Here is a 21,544-nt window from a genome sequence, read left to right on the forward strand (position 1 = left end):
CGGAAAATTAACGTGACTTGGTGCTTTAAAGCAGCACTAGTTCTTACTTACATTTGCTTCTGGTACTCAAAAAGCTCATGAGGAAGAAAGAAGAACAGAACAGCACAGTGCCAACACACCACCCAGTTCCGCTAGTGCTCCAGGGAAGGATCCGGCACTCAAGTGCCAGGAGGCAGTACTGCTTCATGGCTCTTGATATTCACAGATAGTACAGCAGTCAAGGGGGAGAATTTTTGACATCTATATTTGGCCAGCGTAGACTTCATATCATTAAAGCTGAGACATTTAAAAAACAGTGATGGAATTTGATTCTGAAGGTCCAGAAGGACTCAGTATTAGTACATTCTTCTGGTATGTACACCCCACCAGGGATGTAGAAAAGACAAATTCAAGCCTCTACTTGAGAAGTGTCCAAATAGCGTGGGGTTCATTCCAAGTTCCCCATAAGTACAGCATATGAGCTGCTCATGGTAGGGGTCTCTCAGTTCTGACCAGAAGAAACATCTTGACCTCTTCAAATCTAGCTTTTAAAGAGCTCAATTAGCCTATCCTATGAAAAGTTTTGTCAAAATTTTCTTAAGCAGCTCCCACAAGTTATGCACTTAGTTTCATAAAAGCAGACTTGTTGATGGTGTTGCTACTCCATACAGCTTCAGTAAGAATTCCCCTTTTTCACTCAAGTAGCTCAAGATTCACTTACCAGTAGCATGCCTTTGTACAACGGCCTAGTAACTCAGCACACACATTTGAGCACAAAGCATTTTCACACCAAAGTATGTGAAATAAGAACCTGGTAGTTGCTGTTCATATATACAACACACAAAATTTCATCTTGATAGCTGACAAAAACATAAAGCAGCATAGATTCGAAAGTTTAAACATCACTAAATAAGCAGAAGGAACCAATACTGACAATTGGATCATACTGGCCAAATATCTCTTCAAAGTTAGACAGCTGTTATGGTTTGGGGCTCTGGAAGTATCCAGATCAGATATTGTAGTAAAACACAGACCAAAATAAAACCCAAAACAAAACACAACACACACAACACCTTGTGCCTACGAGTGACTGGAGTCTCATTGCAACTCGGCTCCCCGGCATATGAAACAGGAGCTGTTTACTATTTAAAAGAACCCCAGACTTCCAGTGGAATATTTACTGCCTGCAGCAAAACCCCTTCCCTGCTGCTTTGCATTCAGAAGTGGCATTAGAGTACTCATCTACTCAAAGGTCTGAGACTACTGAGGAGAAGTCCCTCCGGTTCTCCTCCTGTAATTGCTTCTTTTGAACACTAACCAGCAAGCCCGGCTCAGACACAGTGGACTGAACAGGACAAAGAGAGACCTGGAATAACTGCAGAGGGGAAGAAATGCAAAACAGTCTCCATGTGATTATATATTCACCCACTTTATAGCAAGGGCCTGTCTGCTTGTGTCTCTCAGGGAAAAATCCTATGAAGTCCATAGTTCTTAAACCAATAAACAGCACATTTAAGTTTTATCATTTTTTGCAGAAGAACATCAAAAAGACACAAACAAAACATTGTCACACGGGCACTTGACAGTGCTTGTGCCAGAGGGAGCGCTCAAATGTTACATTTGAAAGTGCTAAGAGGATTGTTCAAAGAAACAGAGGGACAGAGGGCAGGCAGGCAAGTGCAGACTAACTCTGGACAACAGCCAGCACTGGAGCTGGGCAGGAACCCAGCATTTCACAATATCTTGCCTCAAAAGAGTTTTTGTCCTCAGTCCAGCTCCCACTGCTGCCAGCCTTTTCACCAAATTCAGCAAGAGGCTGATTGGGCCTCAGGGCTGAAGTCTAAGACACACTGGATGTGCGTTGACTTCAGCTGTCCTCATGATTGCTCAGTAACACACATCTGGAAGAGCAAGTCCTTCACACGTGAAACAGCTCTGTACTGGTCACATTCCCACCTCACAGAAGCACAGAACTACTTTAACATGGAATATAGCCTAGAGAAGCACGGTGCCCAAGAACATTTTAACAAAGCAGTCAGGAAGACTAAGTGCAGACTGTAGGGTTACAGGAAGGCAGCTCACATTTATTGGTTTCTGTCAGAGGTTTCAAAATATAATTGTACATCCAACGAAGTTCTTCTCTATAAACTGAAGCACATTATGAATGGGGAGATGTGAAATTTAACATGCTGACCTTAAAAGCCAATGTAGTTCTGAATGGCTTGCGGCAAAATATTCTCTCTTTTTTTTTTTTATTCCTGGCTTATGGGTCAAGTAACTCAGGACTTACAGTTTCTTCTGCATTCAAAGATGGCTGCCTCCTGTTGGAATTGTTGTTTCCATTAAAACACACAAAAGGCACTTAGGTACTTGAAAGGTACTTCTGCAGCATTTGGTTTGCATATATCCGCAATACAGTGACCACCATGTCAGTTTCTTCCCTTAAAATATTATTTTTATTACATGAGAATTTACATGAAAACATGTAGAAGACCATTTAGAACATGAGAGGTACCATAGCAAGTGGGGCTTTTTGTTGTGGTTTGTCGTCGGGGTTTTGGGGGTTTTTTTGGGTTGCATTTGGTTTGGTTTTTGTTTCGTGTGTGTTTGTTTTGTTTAATTGTTAAGGTAACCCAACACCTCAAGGCACAACTTTCAAGGGGTGAGTGGATAAGCACAGAATTGAGTTTTCTGGACCCATTAGGAAAAATAGTTCCGATAACTATGTATTGTAAATATGTGATTTCTATGACATAAGGAAACCACTTCAGATTTCTTCAACATACCAAGAGTTCACGTAAACTAGGATATCAGTCGAATGATTGCTAAGTAGAAGCAATGGTTAAAAAAAAGTGCAAAGCTTGTTTCTGATCAAACACACTGAAAAGGATTTAAGGATTCACAAAAAAAAGCTGCCATTTTACTTTGCCCATAGTTCCATACTTAAGTTTTGACTAGTTACCAGCTCTTAAAGATGGGAATTCTTGCATTATGTTTAGTCAATGCCAGGTGCAGTGACTATGGGTACTGTTAGAAGGATGGGAATGCAAACTAAGTATCTTATTTCCTGCCTTGATACTGGGATGTTCAGAACTTTCCATACACAGGGAAGAATTGAATACATATGTCCAAAATGGTTTCACTTCAGTAAACGCTCCATTATCTGGAGTTAATTTACCTGTTACAAACTGTGTGCCATCGGCACAATGACATGCTGCTTCTGCTTAGCAGAAAAGCAGCAATACTGCTTTTGAGTAAAGCTCTGGGTGAAAGGAAATAAAAAGGGAGAGCTGAAAATCTCTGTCAAAGCAGAAATCCTTGTCACATTCCCAATAGCAGGATGGGCCTGCACTACCGTGCAAAGTGGCTCTTCATTGAGGCATATCGGTCCACGCAGATTTATCAGCATAAGAAGCACTGGAAATCACAAGTATGAAATCACAAGTATAGGCAAGAGGTTGACAAGAAGTGTTGGACCAGGAGAGGCAAAGGCCTCAGCGACTTGGTACTGCCAAAAACAGGGAAACAAACACTCAGCACCATAAGACACAAGAAATTAGAGGCTATGTTGTCTGTGGATCACATTCATTAAAATCCTTCAGATTATTTCCATCAGCCTGTTTTTCCACCTTATCCCTTCCTTAGATTAATTTTGAGACACAAGTTGCTACCAAGTTTATGGAAGTAGCTGTTGATCTTGTCTTACTGTTTATACTTTGCAAAGTTAATTCTTTCTTCTACAAGACAAGCTGGAAATACATTTTATCTGCTTATCTACTGGGAAAAAGAAAACAGTTATGGGTAGTTTACCTCTTCCTAACACGATCTTTTTTCCTCGATAGGAATTGGGACACTCAATGTGTGAGCACAGAAGGGAAGAAAAGCAAAGACTCCTTCCAACATGCTGCAGGCCTTTATCTCATGGCAATCATCATAAAGAGAGCCTCTACAGGTCTCCTTCTGTCAAACTGAAAAAAAGTTCCATGTTACAATTAAATTAAATCAGATACAAGAAGAGCAGAGGCTAGAGACGCAGAAGCTTAAAGATGCTCATTACTCTGAAAGAAAAATGAAACTGCATACAGAGTAACTGAATAAACCAAACGTTCTCATGTCACCAGCCAATACAAGAGGCTTTATTGATATACATTTTTAAATCTGATATTAGCTTGAAATAACATTTTCAAACAATAGTTCTTTCCTATTGATTTTCTGTGCAAGCCATTACAGTGAATGCTATCACCTTCGAGCTAGATTCAGGGTTTTAACCTTGCAAGATGTCTAGAAATGCAAATATGATGGTTTTCCTGGACAGCATTGATTGCCATGTATTTTAAGTTATTCTGAATGGGAACACTAGGAAAATAGCTTTTACATGCATAATGTATAAGCTCATTTACAGGAAGCAAGGAACAAATCGAAAAGGGAGAAGTGACACAAAAAACTGATAGAAGCAACAGTAATTTTGTTGAAATAGATAGCATCATGGAAATTTAACCTTATGGAAAACTCCATTTAAAGCAGGTATTTGATAAACAGCCTTTTAATTTGCAAATTGTGCTTCCCAGAGATAACAAAGATGAACCAAAATGACACAAAAGAGTATTACCCCTTGGTTCTGAGTCCACAGCACATAGATAACCTGTCAAAGCTCCAAAATGCAGGCTCCCCTCCCACAAACCCCCACTGCACATGGAACAAGGCTTACTGGCCACTAGACATATTCACATGCCTCATGATAAATGTTAAACCAAAGGTCTGCAAGCAAAAGACTACTTTAGTCATGGTAATACAAAGCAAGGTCGAGCCAAACCTCCTGTAAACCAATCAACCACTTCTCCTCACCGCAATTCAAAGAAAAGCAACTCAGGCACACACAGGAGTGCAGCTTTCCTAGTTTCTCCATGTTTACAGCCATGCCTTGGATCTACGCTTGTGCAAAACTCCAATCAGCCACTAGGTCTGTGTAAATGCCTACTTGGAAGGGCTTCCCAAGGAAAGAGAAAGTTAAATTCTATTTCACTGTTTTAACCAGAAAACCACATTATGTTACAATGTAACAAACATCCAGTCAGGAGTCTGCAAATATTTAATCAATTCCAGTTCTGTTTCAGCTGGCTTGATGATTTTCAGCTGGTATGCTTAATGAAGCACAGATTGTCCAGGCAGCCACAAAGCTCTGTAAAACAGAGGAGGGGTGTTTTCTCTGTCTGCCTTCTAAGAAAAGATTCCCATACTCCTGTGACTGACCACCCTGTCCTCCCCATGCACCAGTACATGGCCTCAAAGAACAAGCCAGTCCCTCCTGGCCCCCACACACGTGTGGCGGATGGTGCCTTGCACTCCACTGCAGGCACAAGAAGCGACCAGCAAGGATGCTATAAACCTCACATTCCTTATGAAGAGGAGGTCTACAGAGTGTCTGAGGACATACAGGTGCCAAAATGGCAGCTTCAGAACACAAGGTGTATCTGTACCAGGAATAAATTCTCACACAAGAGCGCAAAGTTCAATTAAAAAGAGCCACTTCTCCTTGAACACGTCGCGAAGGCAGCAGCCACACACAGAGCACAAGACACAGCCCGCACTTACCCCCTCGACAGCCTACAGGCACCCCCGACGTTTTCCTCATCCCATCAGAAGTTTGCTGCCTACCCACCTTTGTAAACATGATGTTATATTTGACAGTTCGTTTTTATGCAGATTTAGTTTAGATTCTCGACTCCAAGCTCCATCCATTCCATTGCTTACCATGCACAGGAAGCATTATTCTATGGCATTTTAAGACTCCATTGGCATACTGACAGATGAATCCAACGACAGAAAATTTAGCTACAAAAACTTCTTACATTATAGTTAAAATTATGTGCAAGCAAAACTTGCATTTTTATTTTTCTTCAGCCCAAAATAAAAGCTCTGCATAACTGCTAACACTGTGTAAACCACACAGAGCTGTGGTTTGTGCCCCCTGGCATGCCAAAGCCAGTAACTCCACTTGACTACTTATTGTCATCCAAGGATTAGACATACATCTTCCACACCGCCTTCAGGAAAAACTCAAAATCTGCACTGGTGTCAGCAGGCATGTAAATACAAACACCCCACCATTGACAAGTCCATAGCAGTTCTGCTTGGGTGGAGTTAGTCTTTCCCCTTCATTTAATAGATCTACAGAGTCTTCTGCAGAGAGACCTCAATTCACTGTTCAGCATGATTATTGCCTTGCAATTGCAGAGTTTCCAGACTCAGTGAAGCACAAGCACAACAAGCTGATGTAGAGCTGAGCAGGCACAGAGAACAAGCAAAAGCAGACTGGACACCATTGCAACTGTTTCTTAAAACTATAATACCAATTACATGATGAATCATACTCCTCAGTCCACTAGCCAGTCCTTGTGCCACCTTAACAATATACCTGTCCAGGTATAACCTTCACAGCTATATTAGCTACCCCACAAATCATGTCACTACGTGACATATCAAGAAGTCCTAAATTGGTAGAGAAGTCATACTTCAGGACACTCCTTAAAACATCTACAATAACATATACTGTTTTCTTAAAAAATCTACTCATGCTACTCAATACTGAAAGCCAATTAAGAAAATATGACAGGTCTCATGTTAAGGCAGAGGGAGGGATAATTTATCTAATATTTTCATAACTGCTGCTGCAAAGCAGCCACATGAGGATAGAACAATTAGAAGTACACGACTTAAGTACATGTAAATAGACTTGGTGGGCATTGAACAAAACAGTAAAATTAAACATTGTATATAGAAAAGAATCCTTCAGTAAAAATTAAGCTTCATTCCTGTAAAACTTGACCATCTCCCAAAAACCTAGAAAACTTTAAATGCAGATTTGCCAACTCTACTTGTCAAGTGATAGCATTTTCTTCCCTTCAGCAAGTTGTCTTGTTTTTCTTCAGAACTTGAAAAAAATCATTCTAGTGGGAGGTTAAGTTGAAAGTCCTCCTCATAAAAATATCTCCCTTCACAGTCTTTTCTCGTATTTCTCAGCTCTGAATTTATAAAAGTAATTCCACAACACATTCACTGAAACACCTAATATAAATATACCAAAGCTCACAGTCTGTAATGAGTGTGCCATTAAACATGAACAAGACAATTCAAGTCATGTGCCACTACTGCCCTCATTCGGTAGAACTCAGAATCTGACATTCCTCTTCCTTAAAAGACTATAGTTTTCCACACTATTTTTTATTATTAGTTTTGATATTCTAGATCTGAGCATAGGTACTGTCATTTACATTTCCTTTCAACTTGAAGTGTCCTGTCCCAACAAGAGGGATTTCTATTAGATCCCCAAACAAGACAGAGATAAAAACCTGCCAGTGCACTAAACCAAAACCAAAACAAATCCAGAGCATTTGTTTAGACACAAGTGATAACAAGTGACTTCAGTGCTGAATCCATTCACATAAAAATGCAAGTAACAAATATACACTAAAAAAAAATTTCAAAAGCTGAAAACTACTTGGACTAGGAACACATCAAATGAGATATTAAAACAAAAATGTATGACGATGGGAATAGTTTATGTTCCACTGTTGTTCATAAAGGCATAATTACTCAAGGGTGGATGAAAAAAAAAACCTAAAGCAGGTAGAGCAATAAAAACTGCTATTGAACAGACATCATTTTTATAAAATGTGTCAGAAGAGGCAGTGAAATGGTGGCAGAAGTGACACGAAAAATTTGTTAACTGTGATTTTAAAGAAATTGAGGTGTGAAACAATAAGCAGCCAGATCAGTTTAAAGGAGCAGAAGGAATCTAATAGCCTTGACCCACTATGACACAGAAACAGTAAAATTATCAGAGGCAACACTTATGAAATATTGTTCTGCTCTCCTCACCAAATATTGTTCTGCTCTCCTCCTAAGCAAAAATAAATCACAGCTCTATCAAAATAATTTTGCATTTTAAATAATACATTTCTGCTACTAACATGTGGTTTATAGAAAAAAAAACACAACACTTTAAATGGTCCTATTCCACAAAATGTATATTCATAAAGAGTATTCTGTGCTATTAAAGTTGACTTCTAAACACTCCTAAACAAGCTGGAACCATTCTAATATTTTTAAAGTAAATACAGTATGTTGAGGCTAAACCAATCCCTAGAAATATCATTAAATATTTGCCATTTACTCCTTCAATCTGCTACTCATTCAGTCCTCTTCACACAAAAGCTGACTAAATCATTCCTTTTCAGACTGGTAGCCCAGTCTCTAAAACCGGCAGTAGATCCTAAGACCGGCAAGCTAAGTTTTATCTGTTTAATAATCACTGCTGGTTTCAACAGAACACACTTCTTTCAGCTTTGTTTCAGAACTTGTTAGGGGAAAGGAGACACAAAGAGAGAAGTCAGTGAGACTGCTCACACGCATTTTATTTATTTAACCAAGGAAGAACACTTGCTGAGTTTTCAGCAAGCACAGCCAGCAGCTTTGGCCAGCTGCGCTCAAGTTGCAGGGCACTTACTCCACTACATCATCATAACTTCTGTGGTTATTTGAGCCTGAACAAAGTGACATCAGAGAACAGTGACCAAAATGTTTCAAACTCCAAATACTGTAATTTAAGAAAACTGTGCCAAAATTAAGCAGGGACATGTAGGTTGAAGGACAAGGTAAGGGTGGCACTGAAGGGACTGCAGTAAGACCTTTGGATTACCAATTTTCACAGTATATCTGTAAGCTATTTATTTAAAAAAAAAAAAAAAAAAAATCAACAAAAAACCCACCAGACTACCTTTGCCCTCCTCTGAAACCTGCTTTCCAAATGCGCAGCACCAGACCAGCAGCACAACAGGGCTCATGTTTACCTCAGAGACAACACTGTCACGCCAGCTACATTTGTCTAACATTTTACATTCACACATTAGGAAACGATGACTATTTCTGGACTGCAAAATACTATCTGAAGGACAGACAGATTATATACCATGCATTCCAAAGTGGCAGGTTGCTATGGTTTCCCACTGCAAGAACAAAATTTGCTTCATTAGGTTATCTGACTATCTCCCCTGCTAAACCAACGGGGTCCATCAGGGAAGCAGACTGTCCTTTAATCACAGCTCTGCCTTTGTGAAAACCATTTTTCTCCTAAAACAGCTTTTGAAAAAGAAGGATGTAGCTCTGCACATGAACTGAAATATCCTAATGCTTCGTGTTCTGGGCTGTGCGCTAACCACCCAGTTCACACAATAGCACATTATCAGTGTGCCTACAGCAATTGTGCAGCACCCACACAAGCATTGGAAACATTTAGTGTACAAGGAAAAAAAAATATTTAAAGATTACTTTTTACAGCCCTGTAATGACTGAAGTATTTCAAACAGTTCTTTCTGAAGAAAACTGACACTGTCCCCAAACTGCTCCTCACAGGGTGATTAACAAAGAACACACACACCTTTGCAGGCTTATTAGTAATCAGAAGTCCCTGGTCTCAGCTTTCCCTATTCAGGAATTTACTCTGTGTTCTGAATCCAGCTGACACTACTCTTCCCAGAAATGCAGTTTCAATCTTCTGAAAGCAGAAAGAAATATCTAACTGAAAATTAAGGGCAGAGAAGAGCTCTGGACTGCTGCTATTGTATTTTTTAAAGTTTGAACCACAGCATCTAAGATTCCATACCCCATGTCCTTTTCTTCCAGGGCAGTTAACTACACACTACCCCTATTCATGAGGCTTGTTGACTGTTTTAACGAAGGTTGGGGGAAAAGGGTGTGAAACAGCAAAGACTTTTCCTGGATTACTTTCCATTTAAATACATTTGGGGTAAAAGGAGTTTATTTTTAAAATAAATGGATCGCTAAAAACAACTCAGAGAACTATAAACTTAAGCAAGCATACAGATCAGATACATAGAAGAGGCTGAGGCATTTAGATCACATTATTCAAAAACACAAATAAAAGAGCTAATGGCTTGCTACTATCCCTATCCAAATCAGGGTTCGTGCATTATCATTCCACTCAAGGTGGAGAAACATGCAATAGTCTTCTTAGCTCAATAATTTCACATAAGTACACAGTAATAAAGTTTTCCAGTTTGAAACAATAACCTGCTATTACCTTTTAGTTTTTCTTTATTACGATGGGAGAATAAAACACAGAGCACATGTTTGACTAAGATCAGTATAAGAACATCAAGTAACAGTTTATTACAACTTCTAGATCCATCCCAGGTTTTGGTATTGTGGAAAGTGCTACAGTCTCCACATTCAGTCCGACAAAGTGTCCTTCCCCCAACTGATTTATAACAAGGAAAGGCAGAGCTCATTGCCTTTCCTTTTGGCATGTGAAGTTCTTTCTGTTTAAAAGCTGAAGAACACAATGGAAAGCAAATGTCACAAGAAACTTCTGAAATCATTTAATCTAAGTTTCAGTCAAATCACTCAATGTCAGGGCTAACTGATGTCTCCTCTGATCTCCATGACCTTACTTCTCCAGTGAAGTTTAGACATCTAAATCCTTTACATTAAAGACAGTGGGACTTAAATGCATAAACACCTTTGAGAACTTGGATCTCTATAAGCTTAAATGAGGCCTTCGAAATCAGAACCCCACAGTTCTCCTGCACCTATGCTGGACTTTAAATTGTGAACAGGCTTTCCTAGAAGCAGGTCCAAATTGCTTAGAGACTTGTCTCCATAGACCTCCAGGCTGTATTCACAAGCGCTTGTATTTAAATCCATCCAAGAGGTCTTCACTCTCTCCTCTGGCATATTTGATATAATGAGCTTGAGTAAAGGAGTAACACCAGACAGAGCAAATGTCTTACAGGGCCTCAGATTTACTTGGGAAGCTTTACCTTTTTCCCTTTTATTTCCCTTTCTTTCTCACGTGAACTTCTTTACAATTATGTTAACGAAATAACTCAAGACAATTATTACTATAAGGGAACAAGCATGACAACTACTGACAACTGTAATCGAAACCCTGATTCTCCTTCTGTGTGTAGGTCTACCTGAATCATGTATGAAATCCAAGAGAACGTGCACGGAAGAAACCTTTCCAGCTCTTCAAGTAATTTTTTTTTAATTAAATCCCAGCAAAAATAGTTTCAGGAAGCATAACCTTAATTCTGATGCTATAGTCATAAAACATTATATGGTCAAGTGTGAAAGGCCAGCATTAACACCAGTAGTTGTCTTGAGAACAGGGTGATATTAGAAACACAGATCTCTTTCCACAGCAGGGGGGGAGGGGGGGAAAAAAAAAAAAAAAAGTATTTCCCAGTCTTGAGGACTCAGACTGCAAAGACATTTCTCCAGTTAAGACAACCACGTTGCAGCACTTATGATGCTGTTCAGGCAAGTAGGTATCTGTTTGAAACCCATCACAAAACAATCATATTTCTGCAACAGCAGAAATTCCTCTAGCAGATAACAACAGGTTTATAGTCTCCAAAGGACTTACCTGCAGGATATGTCCTCTGCCTATTAACCATAAACTCAGAACAGCTCACAGAAAAGGAAGGCCCATTCATTTCAGCAAGTATCCTTAGAGAAGCATTTCTAAAATTCTTATATAAACATGTAGGAGGAATCATGAATGTTACTTACCATAATCACAGCAGAAGGATAACAAGAACACTATATACTAAAAAGTACTAAGACTTCCCAAAGAAAACCTGATTTAGATTAAAGCTCTTTTTTTTGCAATGGTACTACGTACAGCTAGACACATACAGGATTTTTCCCTTTAATACAAAGCATTTCTAGACCAAGTGAAAACGACATGGGATTTCCTATAGAATCCGACAAAAGTTTGGAGGACCAGTTCATGAAGATTAAAGAGCCAGGGAGAAGCATCGCTCCTGCAAGGAGACTAGCCAAAAGCAGAGCACAACTCTGACAAAGGCAGGGTTGGACCTCACCAACAGAGACACCACCTCACAGCAAAGCCGGCCTGGTGACAGCTGCAGGCTGTGCTGACAGTCCTGAGATTGCGAGACACATGAGGCAACAAGGTCATGTACAAGGTCAAGTACAAGGTCAGACCGGGAAGTCCAATCAACAAGTCTGGACAAGCAAAGGAGCAGGCTGAGTACAGTCCTTCCCAGACCATAGCTCTGAGCTTAAGTGAGGCTCCTGGACCTTGGGTAGGGAGTGTGGGTGAAGTCCCAGGTGAGGCTAATTATGACCTACTGGTGCTGTCTGGCTCTGGCAGTAGGGATTAAGCAGACACTGACACACAAACCTCTGAAAGACACACAGACATGGATTAAATAAAACAGAGGTGAAGATGTCACTCCTGCAACTATCCACTCTTCTTCTATAGCAGGGTCACCACCTGTCCCTGCAGCAGTCCCAGGACTAGCACGCTCCTCAGCTTGACACAGTCATGTGCACTGGGATCAACGTGCCTTCAGCCACCAGACCCATCCACAAGAAAACTGCATGGTCTTGCCTCAGGCCAAGAACCACAAAAGAGGTAGAACAGACATTTAGCAGAGAATACGCAACATCTTTAGCTATCCAGTCTTAATCCTCTGTCTCGCATCTGCCAGAGCTACTAGGAAACTGCTGCAGCACATGTAAGAAGCTACTGGTGGCCTCATGTTTGCTGCCACCCTCTTGAAGAGCCTGTGCCCACACGCAGCAGACTGCAGAGCAGATGGAGTGTGTGCACTCGTTCCAGCCACTGCAGCACAAAGTCTGGCACCTTAGAGCAAGACACTTCCCACAGCCACTGCCCGAACAGCTGACAGCAGCCCAGACGCTGCACCAGGGATGGGAACTACATACAATGATGAAAGCGTCTGGGGCCTCCATGTGCCAAGTGTCTAAGCCCTAGGAATGGTTTTAAATTTTAACCTGTACATTACATTTAATTGACATGAACTGGTTTTCCTTAGCGTCGCTTCACTCCAGAATCCTTACTGCAAGAACACAAAATAGGCCAGTGGCTTCAGCTGGTGTCAGTGGTTTCCAACCAGCTACATGGCCCACTGAATTTTAGAGTTCAGTCTATTTTTAACAGCAATTTAAGAAATACAAGCTATTTAAAACAAGTAGCATAAAAAGAAGTATCATTTGCTTCACATTATTATTATGTGCATAGTAATGACAGGAAGACTACTGCAAATGTTTTCTAAATCTTAAAAAAAATAACACTTCCTTTGCAATATATAATTTGGAATTTTAATTTAGATAACTCAGATTATTTACTGGCAACAAAAATATGCATATTCATGAGATCTGATTTACTATAATCTTTACTTCTGACGTTCTACATCTGTGAATACTCGAAGTACTTGAGTTTGCATTCATGGGCAATTATACATGAATTTCAGAGAGTGGCAAGATTGATTCATAGTTAGGAGTTTGTGGCACAGAAAGCCAATTCATTTTCTTCCAGAAGGGCTGTGGCACATGTTTTGGGATTGATGCTTCCATCCTTGTTTTCATTTCTTACATTTGAACAAATTACTCTCAACTTGTCCAGTACACAAACAATTCAAGGTCTTTATAACGAGGGTCAAAACAGTGATTTTTAGATGCATTCGCTCTACCAATAGTTAGCAAAGCTCTGAGGAAGAAAGTTAAACAGATATCAAGTGGAAACCTGAAAGTTATATTCTGTGGAAGCGAATGGTGCTTTAGAGGGGAAAGACAGACACAGTACTTGGTCATTCCACCTTCGCACCCACAGGCTCCCTCAAGTTCCCTCATGCTGACTTCCACTGAACCTTCCGGAAAACCAAGTATTTTACACACATAACACATTTTTCTTAAAAATCTCTACATCTCTAACCACACTTCTTTCTGGTCTTACTTTTCTGGTCCTTCATTCCAGCCTTCTGAAGTATAAAGACTCCTGTAATAAACTTTAATTAATTTCCAATGGTAAGCCATAGGGAGAATGAAACAAATCCATAACAAACCAGTGAGAAGTACAACGGGATAAAGTAGGATGAATACAGCTTCTGATGAGTATACTGAGTAAATAAGATGATAAAGCTCACTGATGTGTGAAACAATCCCTCTGTTTTACACTCACAATCTCTCAAATCAAAGAAACCTCGAAGAATCAGAAGTTCAAATATAGCTAAGAGGTTTGCCTTCCCGAAAATCCTGTGTTACAGAACATGTCAGCTCACTCCTTCAGAAAATTTAAAGCCTTTCAATCGATTCATCGTAATCACCACAAAACAGCTTGAACATTTTAGACTGAAGTAGAAATAACACCCCAACAGTTTCAGGAAAGCAAGTACTTAAGCACCTTTGACCCATTTAAAAGACATGGAACACACTACAGGTCTGCAAAGTACCTCTTGCAGCCATTTTCCAGCCTTTATAAGAGACCTTTGATAAAACAACAGATAACAGAACATTAAATAAATAAGTAAGTGGTGGGCCTTAAACATACCCCAACCAGCTCCCTGTAGTTAGCAACTCCCTTGCTTAAAGTCAGTTCAGAAGTGGAATATTTCCCGCTCCTGTAATAGTTTTAAACGCTGGTTTAAGTGTTTTTCAATAATACTGTATCTTCTCCAGATCTTGTAACATAACTGCTTATCTCAAACAAACAAACAAACAAAGTTTATACACAACTTGACCTGATACCTACAACAAACTGCAATTAACTTTCACCAGTAACACGTTCACCTTAACGTAACCTGGAGTAACTCCAATGGGTTTTGTGGGCAGAAGGAATATTTGGTATTTCACTCAGCCAAACACACCCAAACAAGGCAGACCGAGGTCTGTGCTTTGCAAACAGCCGCCTGAACCCCAAACTAAGCGGCCAGCTCAGGCCGTTTTAAGCAAGAGGTTGATCAAATCTTTGTCAATCTGGACCTTTCATAAATATACAAAAATATTTTTGAGCAACTGGAAGGTGTTAAAAATAACCAAAAAAAAGATAATCCTTAGTGATTTACACCTAATGGATTCCAGCCTTGTAGGAGACAGGTGCTTACCCAACCCCAAAGGGAAACCGGCTTCAGCCCCTGTGAGGGGGAAGGCCAGCAAGGGCCTGCAATAAGCGGCAGCGCCCCGCCCCTTCCCGCGGCTGCGCCCCGTGATTGGTCTGCCTGGAAGTCTATCACGCCGCAGCCCCGCCCCCGGGGCAGGCGGAGCGGAGCCCAGGGTGGTGCGGGCCGAGCGGCGGCTCCTGGATGGCGGCATCGCGGCAGTCCCTGGTGCCCGAGGAGCCGGGCAGCGCTTCGGAGTGAGCCCTCGGCGCTGTTGCGGCTGTCGCTGCGGGTCACATCGGCTGGGGCCCTCCTCACAAGAGAAGGGAGCGAGGCAACAGCGACAAGGTAAGGGCGTGGGGCGGGGGTCGGGCCCCACCAGCGGCGGGTCTGGGTTCTTGTGTGCCGTGCCCGGGCTGCACGGCGGGGCGGGCGCGGCCCCTCCGCCCCGCTGCCGGGGCTGGCAGGTCGTTCGTCCGCCGGCGGAGCCCCCGCGGCGGTGAAGGGCAGGCCCGGGCATGTCCCGGGGAGGCAGCGCCTGCGCGGGCCCGCTGGGCCGGGGAACGGCGGGAGCTCGCCGGGCTTTTAGGGGGGGGTGTCGGGGTTTGGGGGGGTGCCGGGGTTTGGGGGTGTCGGGGTTTGGGGGTGCCGGGCACGGCTGCGGGCAGCTCTGGGGGGATTGCCTGTGGTCCGGTGGGCCCCGGTTCTGGGGCCCGGTGCCGGGCGGTGCAGCTCTGAAGTGTGGGCAGCGGCGGGATGTCCCCGGCACAGCCGCACGGGGACGGGTCACAGCCCCAGCCCGGCCCGCGGGCTCACGGGCCTGGTCGGGCCCACAGCGCTGTGCGGGGCTCTGCTGCCTGTGACCTGCTCGGCACTGCCCGGTGCCACCGGCATGTGCCCCAGCGAATCCCTTCCGAGTGTTCCACGCGTGTTGCTGGCTGGCAGAAGTACTTTGACTTACAAATGAGTAATTCACATACCTATAGAGAAAGGGAAGTTTCTATCTTTACTTTGGAGACAACTCTAAGTTTTTCCCCTTTTAGCTGTTTGATAGGCTTACATTTGTTACTTATTACAGATGATTGAAACGCTTGTAACTACTGAGGCTCAGGAACTGCTGTACCAGCTCACAGCCCTGTTGGAACAGGAGTTAAGATGTCAGCCGAAGGCCTCTGGCCTGAGACTCATTGAATCTGCTCACGATAATGGCCTCCGAATGACTGCAAGGCTGCGAGACTTTGAAGTGAAAGATCTCCTCAGCTTAACTCAGTTCTTTGGCTTCCATACAGAGACGTTTTCACTAGCTGTGAATTTCTTAGATAGGTTCTTGTCAAAAATGAAGGTAAGGCTTCTTAAAGTATAAGCTCTTAGTCATTAGCTTCTGCTCATTGCAACCTGTTCCCATTATATCTTGGTTTTAGATGGCGAAAGGTTAAGCTCCTTCCAGAGATTCTGATTGCACAAGAGCTAAAAAATGGCTTTCCCTGTTCACATTTTAGTATTGTTAAGAAAGCTGTTTCCTCATGAGAAGAGAAGGAAGAGGGCCTTAGTTTCACCTTGAGGATGCCCATAGGCTTGGAAATGCAAGCCATATTAATGAGTTAGATCAAGACAGGTTGTCTTGCTTTTTGCACATATACAAGAACACCTTAAATTACTACTTATTTTACTGCTATTTCAACCTACACATAGGGCTTGTGTATATCAAGAGGCTTGATGCTGTTCAGCACTCAGAATCTAGTAAAATATTTAGTTAGCACTCTGTTCTACCGTGCATATGTACCATGCTGACCTGGGTTGTTTTTAATTGTCTAAACAGATGGGATTACCACTATACTATGTGGTCAAGAACAAAAGCTTGTTTTCTTTGTGTGTTAAAACAAAAATGAGAAAGCTAGATGGACTAGACAGGAAAATGATGATTGGAAAGACTTAGGAATTCAAAATAAGCAGTAAAAATGGGGACTGTAATGCCTATGGAACAAAATAAGTCAGTTTATACATATGTACATATATATGTGTGTATTTATTTTAAAAGAGTAAAAACCCCTTTTTTGCATAAGCCAATATGTACAACATTTTAAGTTCTAAAAGCTTCCAATTAGGCTATTATAGAACCTCATTAAGAAACCAATTCTACGTCAATCAAAATATATTGTTCTGCAGTCTTGCTTTTTAGAAGAATGAGGCAGAACTTGTAGTATGCAACAGTCTTTTCATTGAGTTAAATAAAGATACAAATATAAGTACCTAAAAGACATTTCTCGATCTTCATAAAACAGAACGCATACCCTCCCACACACTCTCCCCATAATTTTTTCCTAAAATACACTGCTGCCTACAGAGTTTGTTACTTACACTTAGAAATGACTGATCAAAGGCCTTCCTCTTTGAAAGTAACAATGATTTACTTTTCTTTAGGTACAGCCTAAACACTTGGGCTGTGTTGGACTCAGCTGCTTCTACTTGGCTGTGAAGGCATCAGAAGAAGAGAGAAATGTTCCCTTAGCCACCGACTTAATTCGAATAAGCCAGTATAGGTTCACTGTTTCTGATATGATGAGAATGGAGAAAATAGTGTTGGAGAAGCTGTGTTGGAAAGTCAAAGCTACAACAGCCTTGCAATTTCTACAACTGTATCATTCACTCATTCATGAGAATTTAAGCAGTGAAAGGTAAAATATCTAATACATATTTTGCTATGATTGCATATGATCAGGAAGGCTATGTAGAAAAGTAAGCAGGGAAATTACTCAAGTAATTGTCCTTTCTATACTTGAAAACCCAACAGACTTTCCCCTTTATTGGTAAATATCATAAATGTGAATATCTCTGGTTTATTTTTACTTTAATTTTTAAATGTTATTTGCATAAAGTGATCTAGAGAGTATTGCTCTCTGAGCCGAAAACTAAACTTGCTCAATATTGATGGTATAATAAATCTCTGCTTATGCTGCAGTAAGTATTGCCTCATTGTAAAGATTTCAAAATCTGGCTCAAAAAGAGATTTCTTTTGATAGTAAGCATTAAAATTCCTTGTTGGTAAGCCTATATTGATAATGCATTTCTCTCCAATGTAACACGTGGTTTATTTTTGGCATTAGGACTGCCAAAACTGAACACCTCTTTGACTGTAACCATAGCACTTCTGGAATAAATGAGGCCTTTGTTTAGATAACGAACATTCTCTCCGCTTCTCTGAGTTCCCAGGGTGGTGCTGCCTTGATCAAGGTTTCATTTTTCTACATTCACTCATCTGGTTTTTTAATAGGAGAAAATACCTTAATTTTGAGAGACTCGAGACGCAGCTTAAGGCATGTCACTGCAGAATCATGTTTTCTAAAGCCAAGGTAAACGTCTTGAAATCTCAAAGACAATGAGACTACTGAAACTTGACAAAGCAGTGTTGAAAAAGATTGTTTTTCCTCTCTCCAGCCTTCTGTCTTGGCACTGTCTATTGTGGCACTAGAAATAGAAGAACAAAAACTACCGGACTTGACAGAGGCATTGGAATTTCTGCAGTTGCATTCCAAGGTATGTGCAGAGAAAGTTTCTGGGGAATAAGAAAGAAAAACCTATGCAAGAGCCTACACAGTGGGGAATGGGGAGGTCCATTGGCGTACTGGTTTTATTGGGGTTTTTTGGTTTGTGGTTTGTTGTTTGGTTTTTGTTTTCCATTTGGCTTGGGAACTTTGGCTTTCTATCATTTGTGAAGAAGCTGAAAGAACATGTATGAAGTAAGGATTTAATGAATTACTAACATATGAGTTTCTATCTTGCTAGATAAGTAACAGAGATTTGACCTTCTGGAAGGAACTGGTGTTAAAGTGCCTTACAGAATATTCCTCAAGCAAGTGTTCCAAACCAAATGTCCAGAAATTAAAATGGATTGTGTCTGGACGTACAGCACGGCAGCTTAAACATAGCTACTACAGAATAACGCATCTCCCTACAATTCCAGAGACCAGCTCATAATAGGTAACTCCTAGTAAAAATCAACTTCTGATAATGTAGAAGTAATTAGCTGTTAATTATCTCAGAGTTTCTTATTCTGCATAGGTAACCTCTTGAAGACGTGTAACATAAACATAGTAGGCCTGTCATAGAGGCTGGTGTATTCTTGTGTTCATGCTTGAGCGAGTGCTGTACCTAAAGGAGTGGCAACCTAATACATGAACACTGGAGAAAGAACTGATCCTCTGGTGTCCTGTGAGAGCAGAAATGTGTTCTACAGACATCGGGACCTCATTCAAACTAAAATGTGGAGTAAAGCTGGTAAAAAGGCAGAGAAAAAACTTGGCTTGCTCCTATCCTAAGAAGAATTGGCTAAGAGGAGGAAACAGTTGCCTAGTAGAATGACTTTCTTGTAATTATTCACTTAAGCCACTTAAAAGGAAGCCAGTTTTATACAGTTTTACTTGTATAACTGTCCATTAAGTGAAGTCTAACCACTGTAATTCATTATTCACATTACTATTTTTTTTTTACTGTGTAGAAGTTTTGAACTACTTCCTCATCTAGACTTCAGTTCCAAAGGCTGCATATTGTCTCTAGCAACTGTCTTGCTATATTAAAATCTGATGCTTTGTTTGGCTCTTGTAGAAAGCCCTTCAGTTGACTGGTGGTTTGTTGTGGTTTTTTTTTTTTACAGTGCTACAATAAAATAAGGAGAGAACCATTCTGTGACCTTGTCAACAGACACGTGAATATTTGAGAAACAAAGTCTGAAACATGGTCTTAATAATGAAGAACTCAACTCGTGGAAAAAAAAAAAGTAACATTTCAGACTAAATATCCTTCCAGCAAATAAGTTATTTTCATGATGACCACAACAATATTTAGTGTCCGTTTTCAGTCTTATTAGACTGGTTACTGTTCAGTGAAATACCACAGTACCAATATAAGGAATTTAAACACTTTATAGTTTGTAGAGCAGCCTGTGTAGTCTCAGCTTGATTTACTATAACTGTAGGTGCTGAATTATATAATTTTTAAATCTGGTTTGCATTCCAAAGATTATCTGACACAAGGAAAACATCATGTGCAGTAGCACAGTGCTGCAGTGTCTCAATCAAACTAAAGACATTGATGACAATAGCAAATGCCTGTCAGTCCACCTGTCGTGCTGTTTGGGCAGCATCATGTGTCTGCACGTTCCTGCTGGGCAGGGCAGACACACGTTACCAACCAGGCTCTGTGATACTCACTGAACATGTCAAGTAGCTAGAGCAGGAGGAAAGACAAACCTTAGTTCATTGCCCTGTAAAAGGTAGTCACTAAAACAGCATCAGTAACTCCAGTATTTTGTAAGCGGTGTAGTTTAGTGAGATTACAAATTATTTAATAGAGCGTAAAAACTTCATGATATCTAATGAAGGTTGCGTTAAAGTACTGGGTCACCTGCCCCAAATATGACGTCTGTTTTACAAAGTGTCACTGTATAAGAGGTAAATGCTGCTGCTGAACAGGTGCACTTTTACAGGCACAGTAGGAGCAGGGCTGAAGGCCCATCTTGGCCTGTATGTGGGAGCAATCTGTTTGAGAAACATTGAAGACTGCTTCAACTCTGATCTCTTTCAGGGTAAGATCCATAAAATACAACTGTTCTTTCTGAATACCGGATCAGTACTTGAGGCATATCAGGCTTCTGGTGCTAACAAGGAAGTGAATAATAAGAATGTATTATTGTATGTGAGACGAACAGAGGTGTTGGGGGAATGTTGCTAATGACCTCTTGAGTCCTGCGTCACTGTGGAGCAGAGGCTGTTAGCGATAGGATGTTTGTAACTCATGGCCATATGAACCGACCTGGTGGAGAAGGAGAGATCAGAATGTTCTGAATACGGTGTGGGCTTAGATGTTAGCGAGCCAGCCCTTCCTCCTTTATGGTTATAGCTGAGGGGGAAACCACTCTTTGCGTATCTCAAACTAGATAAATCTTTCACAGAAGACTTCATACCAAAGCTCTATACTGGACAAATCAAGCCTTCTCATGAACTCATGGGTCTGATTGCACTGCATGACATCATCTGCCAGTGCTAGCCATGCATTATGCTGGCCTCTGAAAAGCATACAAGTAATTCAGACCAAGGTGTGGTCAGCCTGCTGGGAGAGATGGAGAAGATGCAATGTGCAATGATAATTGTCATGTCTCAATATTAAGATACGTGCCTTTCAATTAAACATTGAAATGTGGTTAACTGAGTAACTCTTGTCCTGTTTGTTATAGAACATGTTAGTAGGAAGCCTACGAAGTGACTTATATTTGAACACTACCTGGAAAACTTCCACGCAGAAGGAAAGAGATTATGGAGTTGTTTGGGGTTTTTTTAAGAAGTTGAGGCTGCATGGGAAAGGCTAGAGAAGCACCAAGAAAAACTCAAGGTTCTTGATTACAATTATTTTAACTTGGCCCATGATTACTCTGAATCCTTTAAGATGTGGAAGTGTCAAGACTGAAAATACTGACTTAAGTAGCTTAGACTCTTCAGTTGACTTCAACCCTCTTCAATCATTGATCTAATAGTACATATCACTGTTTCTATACACTGCAGTAAATACATGGGTAGTGCTCGCTTAAGGGAACCTGTCACTCACATTTCTATCTAATCCCAAGA

At 41.0% G+C, this 21,544-nt stretch overlaps 1 protein-coding gene across 1 annotated transcript; it reads left to right on the top strand.

Moving 5' to 3' along the window:
- The first annotated feature begins 15,082 nt into the window (after positions 1 to 15,082).
- CCNG1 (cyclin G1) lies at positions 15,083 to 21,146 on the top strand. Its single transcript, XM_065643939.1, has 7 exons — positions 15,083 to 15,275; positions 16,006 to 16,269; positions 17,349 to 17,602; positions 18,199 to 18,277; positions 18,363 to 18,461; positions 18,711 to 18,905; positions 19,579 to 21,146. Exons 2-6 carry the CDS (start codon positions 16,006 to 16,008, stop codon positions 18,900 to 18,902), a joined length of 888 nt encoding a protein of 295 aa, XP_065500011.1. The 5' UTR covers positions 15,083 to 15,275; the 3' UTR covers positions 18,903 to 18,905; positions 19,579 to 21,146.
- Positions 21,147 to 21,544: the final 398 nt, after the last annotated feature.

This window comes from Caloenas nicobarica, chromosome 13, assembly GCF_036013445.1.
Source record: "Caloenas nicobarica isolate bCalNic1 chromosome 13, bCalNic1.hap1, whole genome shotgun sequence".
NCBI classification, from domain to species: Eukaryota; Metazoa; Chordata; class Aves; order Columbiformes; family Columbidae; genus Caloenas; species Caloenas nicobarica.

Excerpts from the sequence above, each read along its gene's own strand:
- CCNG1 (XM_065643939.1), top strand. The coding sequence starts at position 16,006 with ATGATTGAAACGCTTGTAACTACTGAGGCTCAGGAACTGCTGTACCAG. Across the intron at positions 16,270-17,348 it reads GGTTCTTGTCAAAAATGAAG|GTACAGCCTAAACACTTGGG; the intron begins GTAAGGCTTCTT and ends ACTTTTCTTTAG. Across the intron at positions 18,462-18,710 it reads TTCTGCAGTTGCATTCCAAG|ATAAGTAACAGAGATTTGAC; the intron begins GTATGTGCAGAG and ends CTATCTTGCTAG.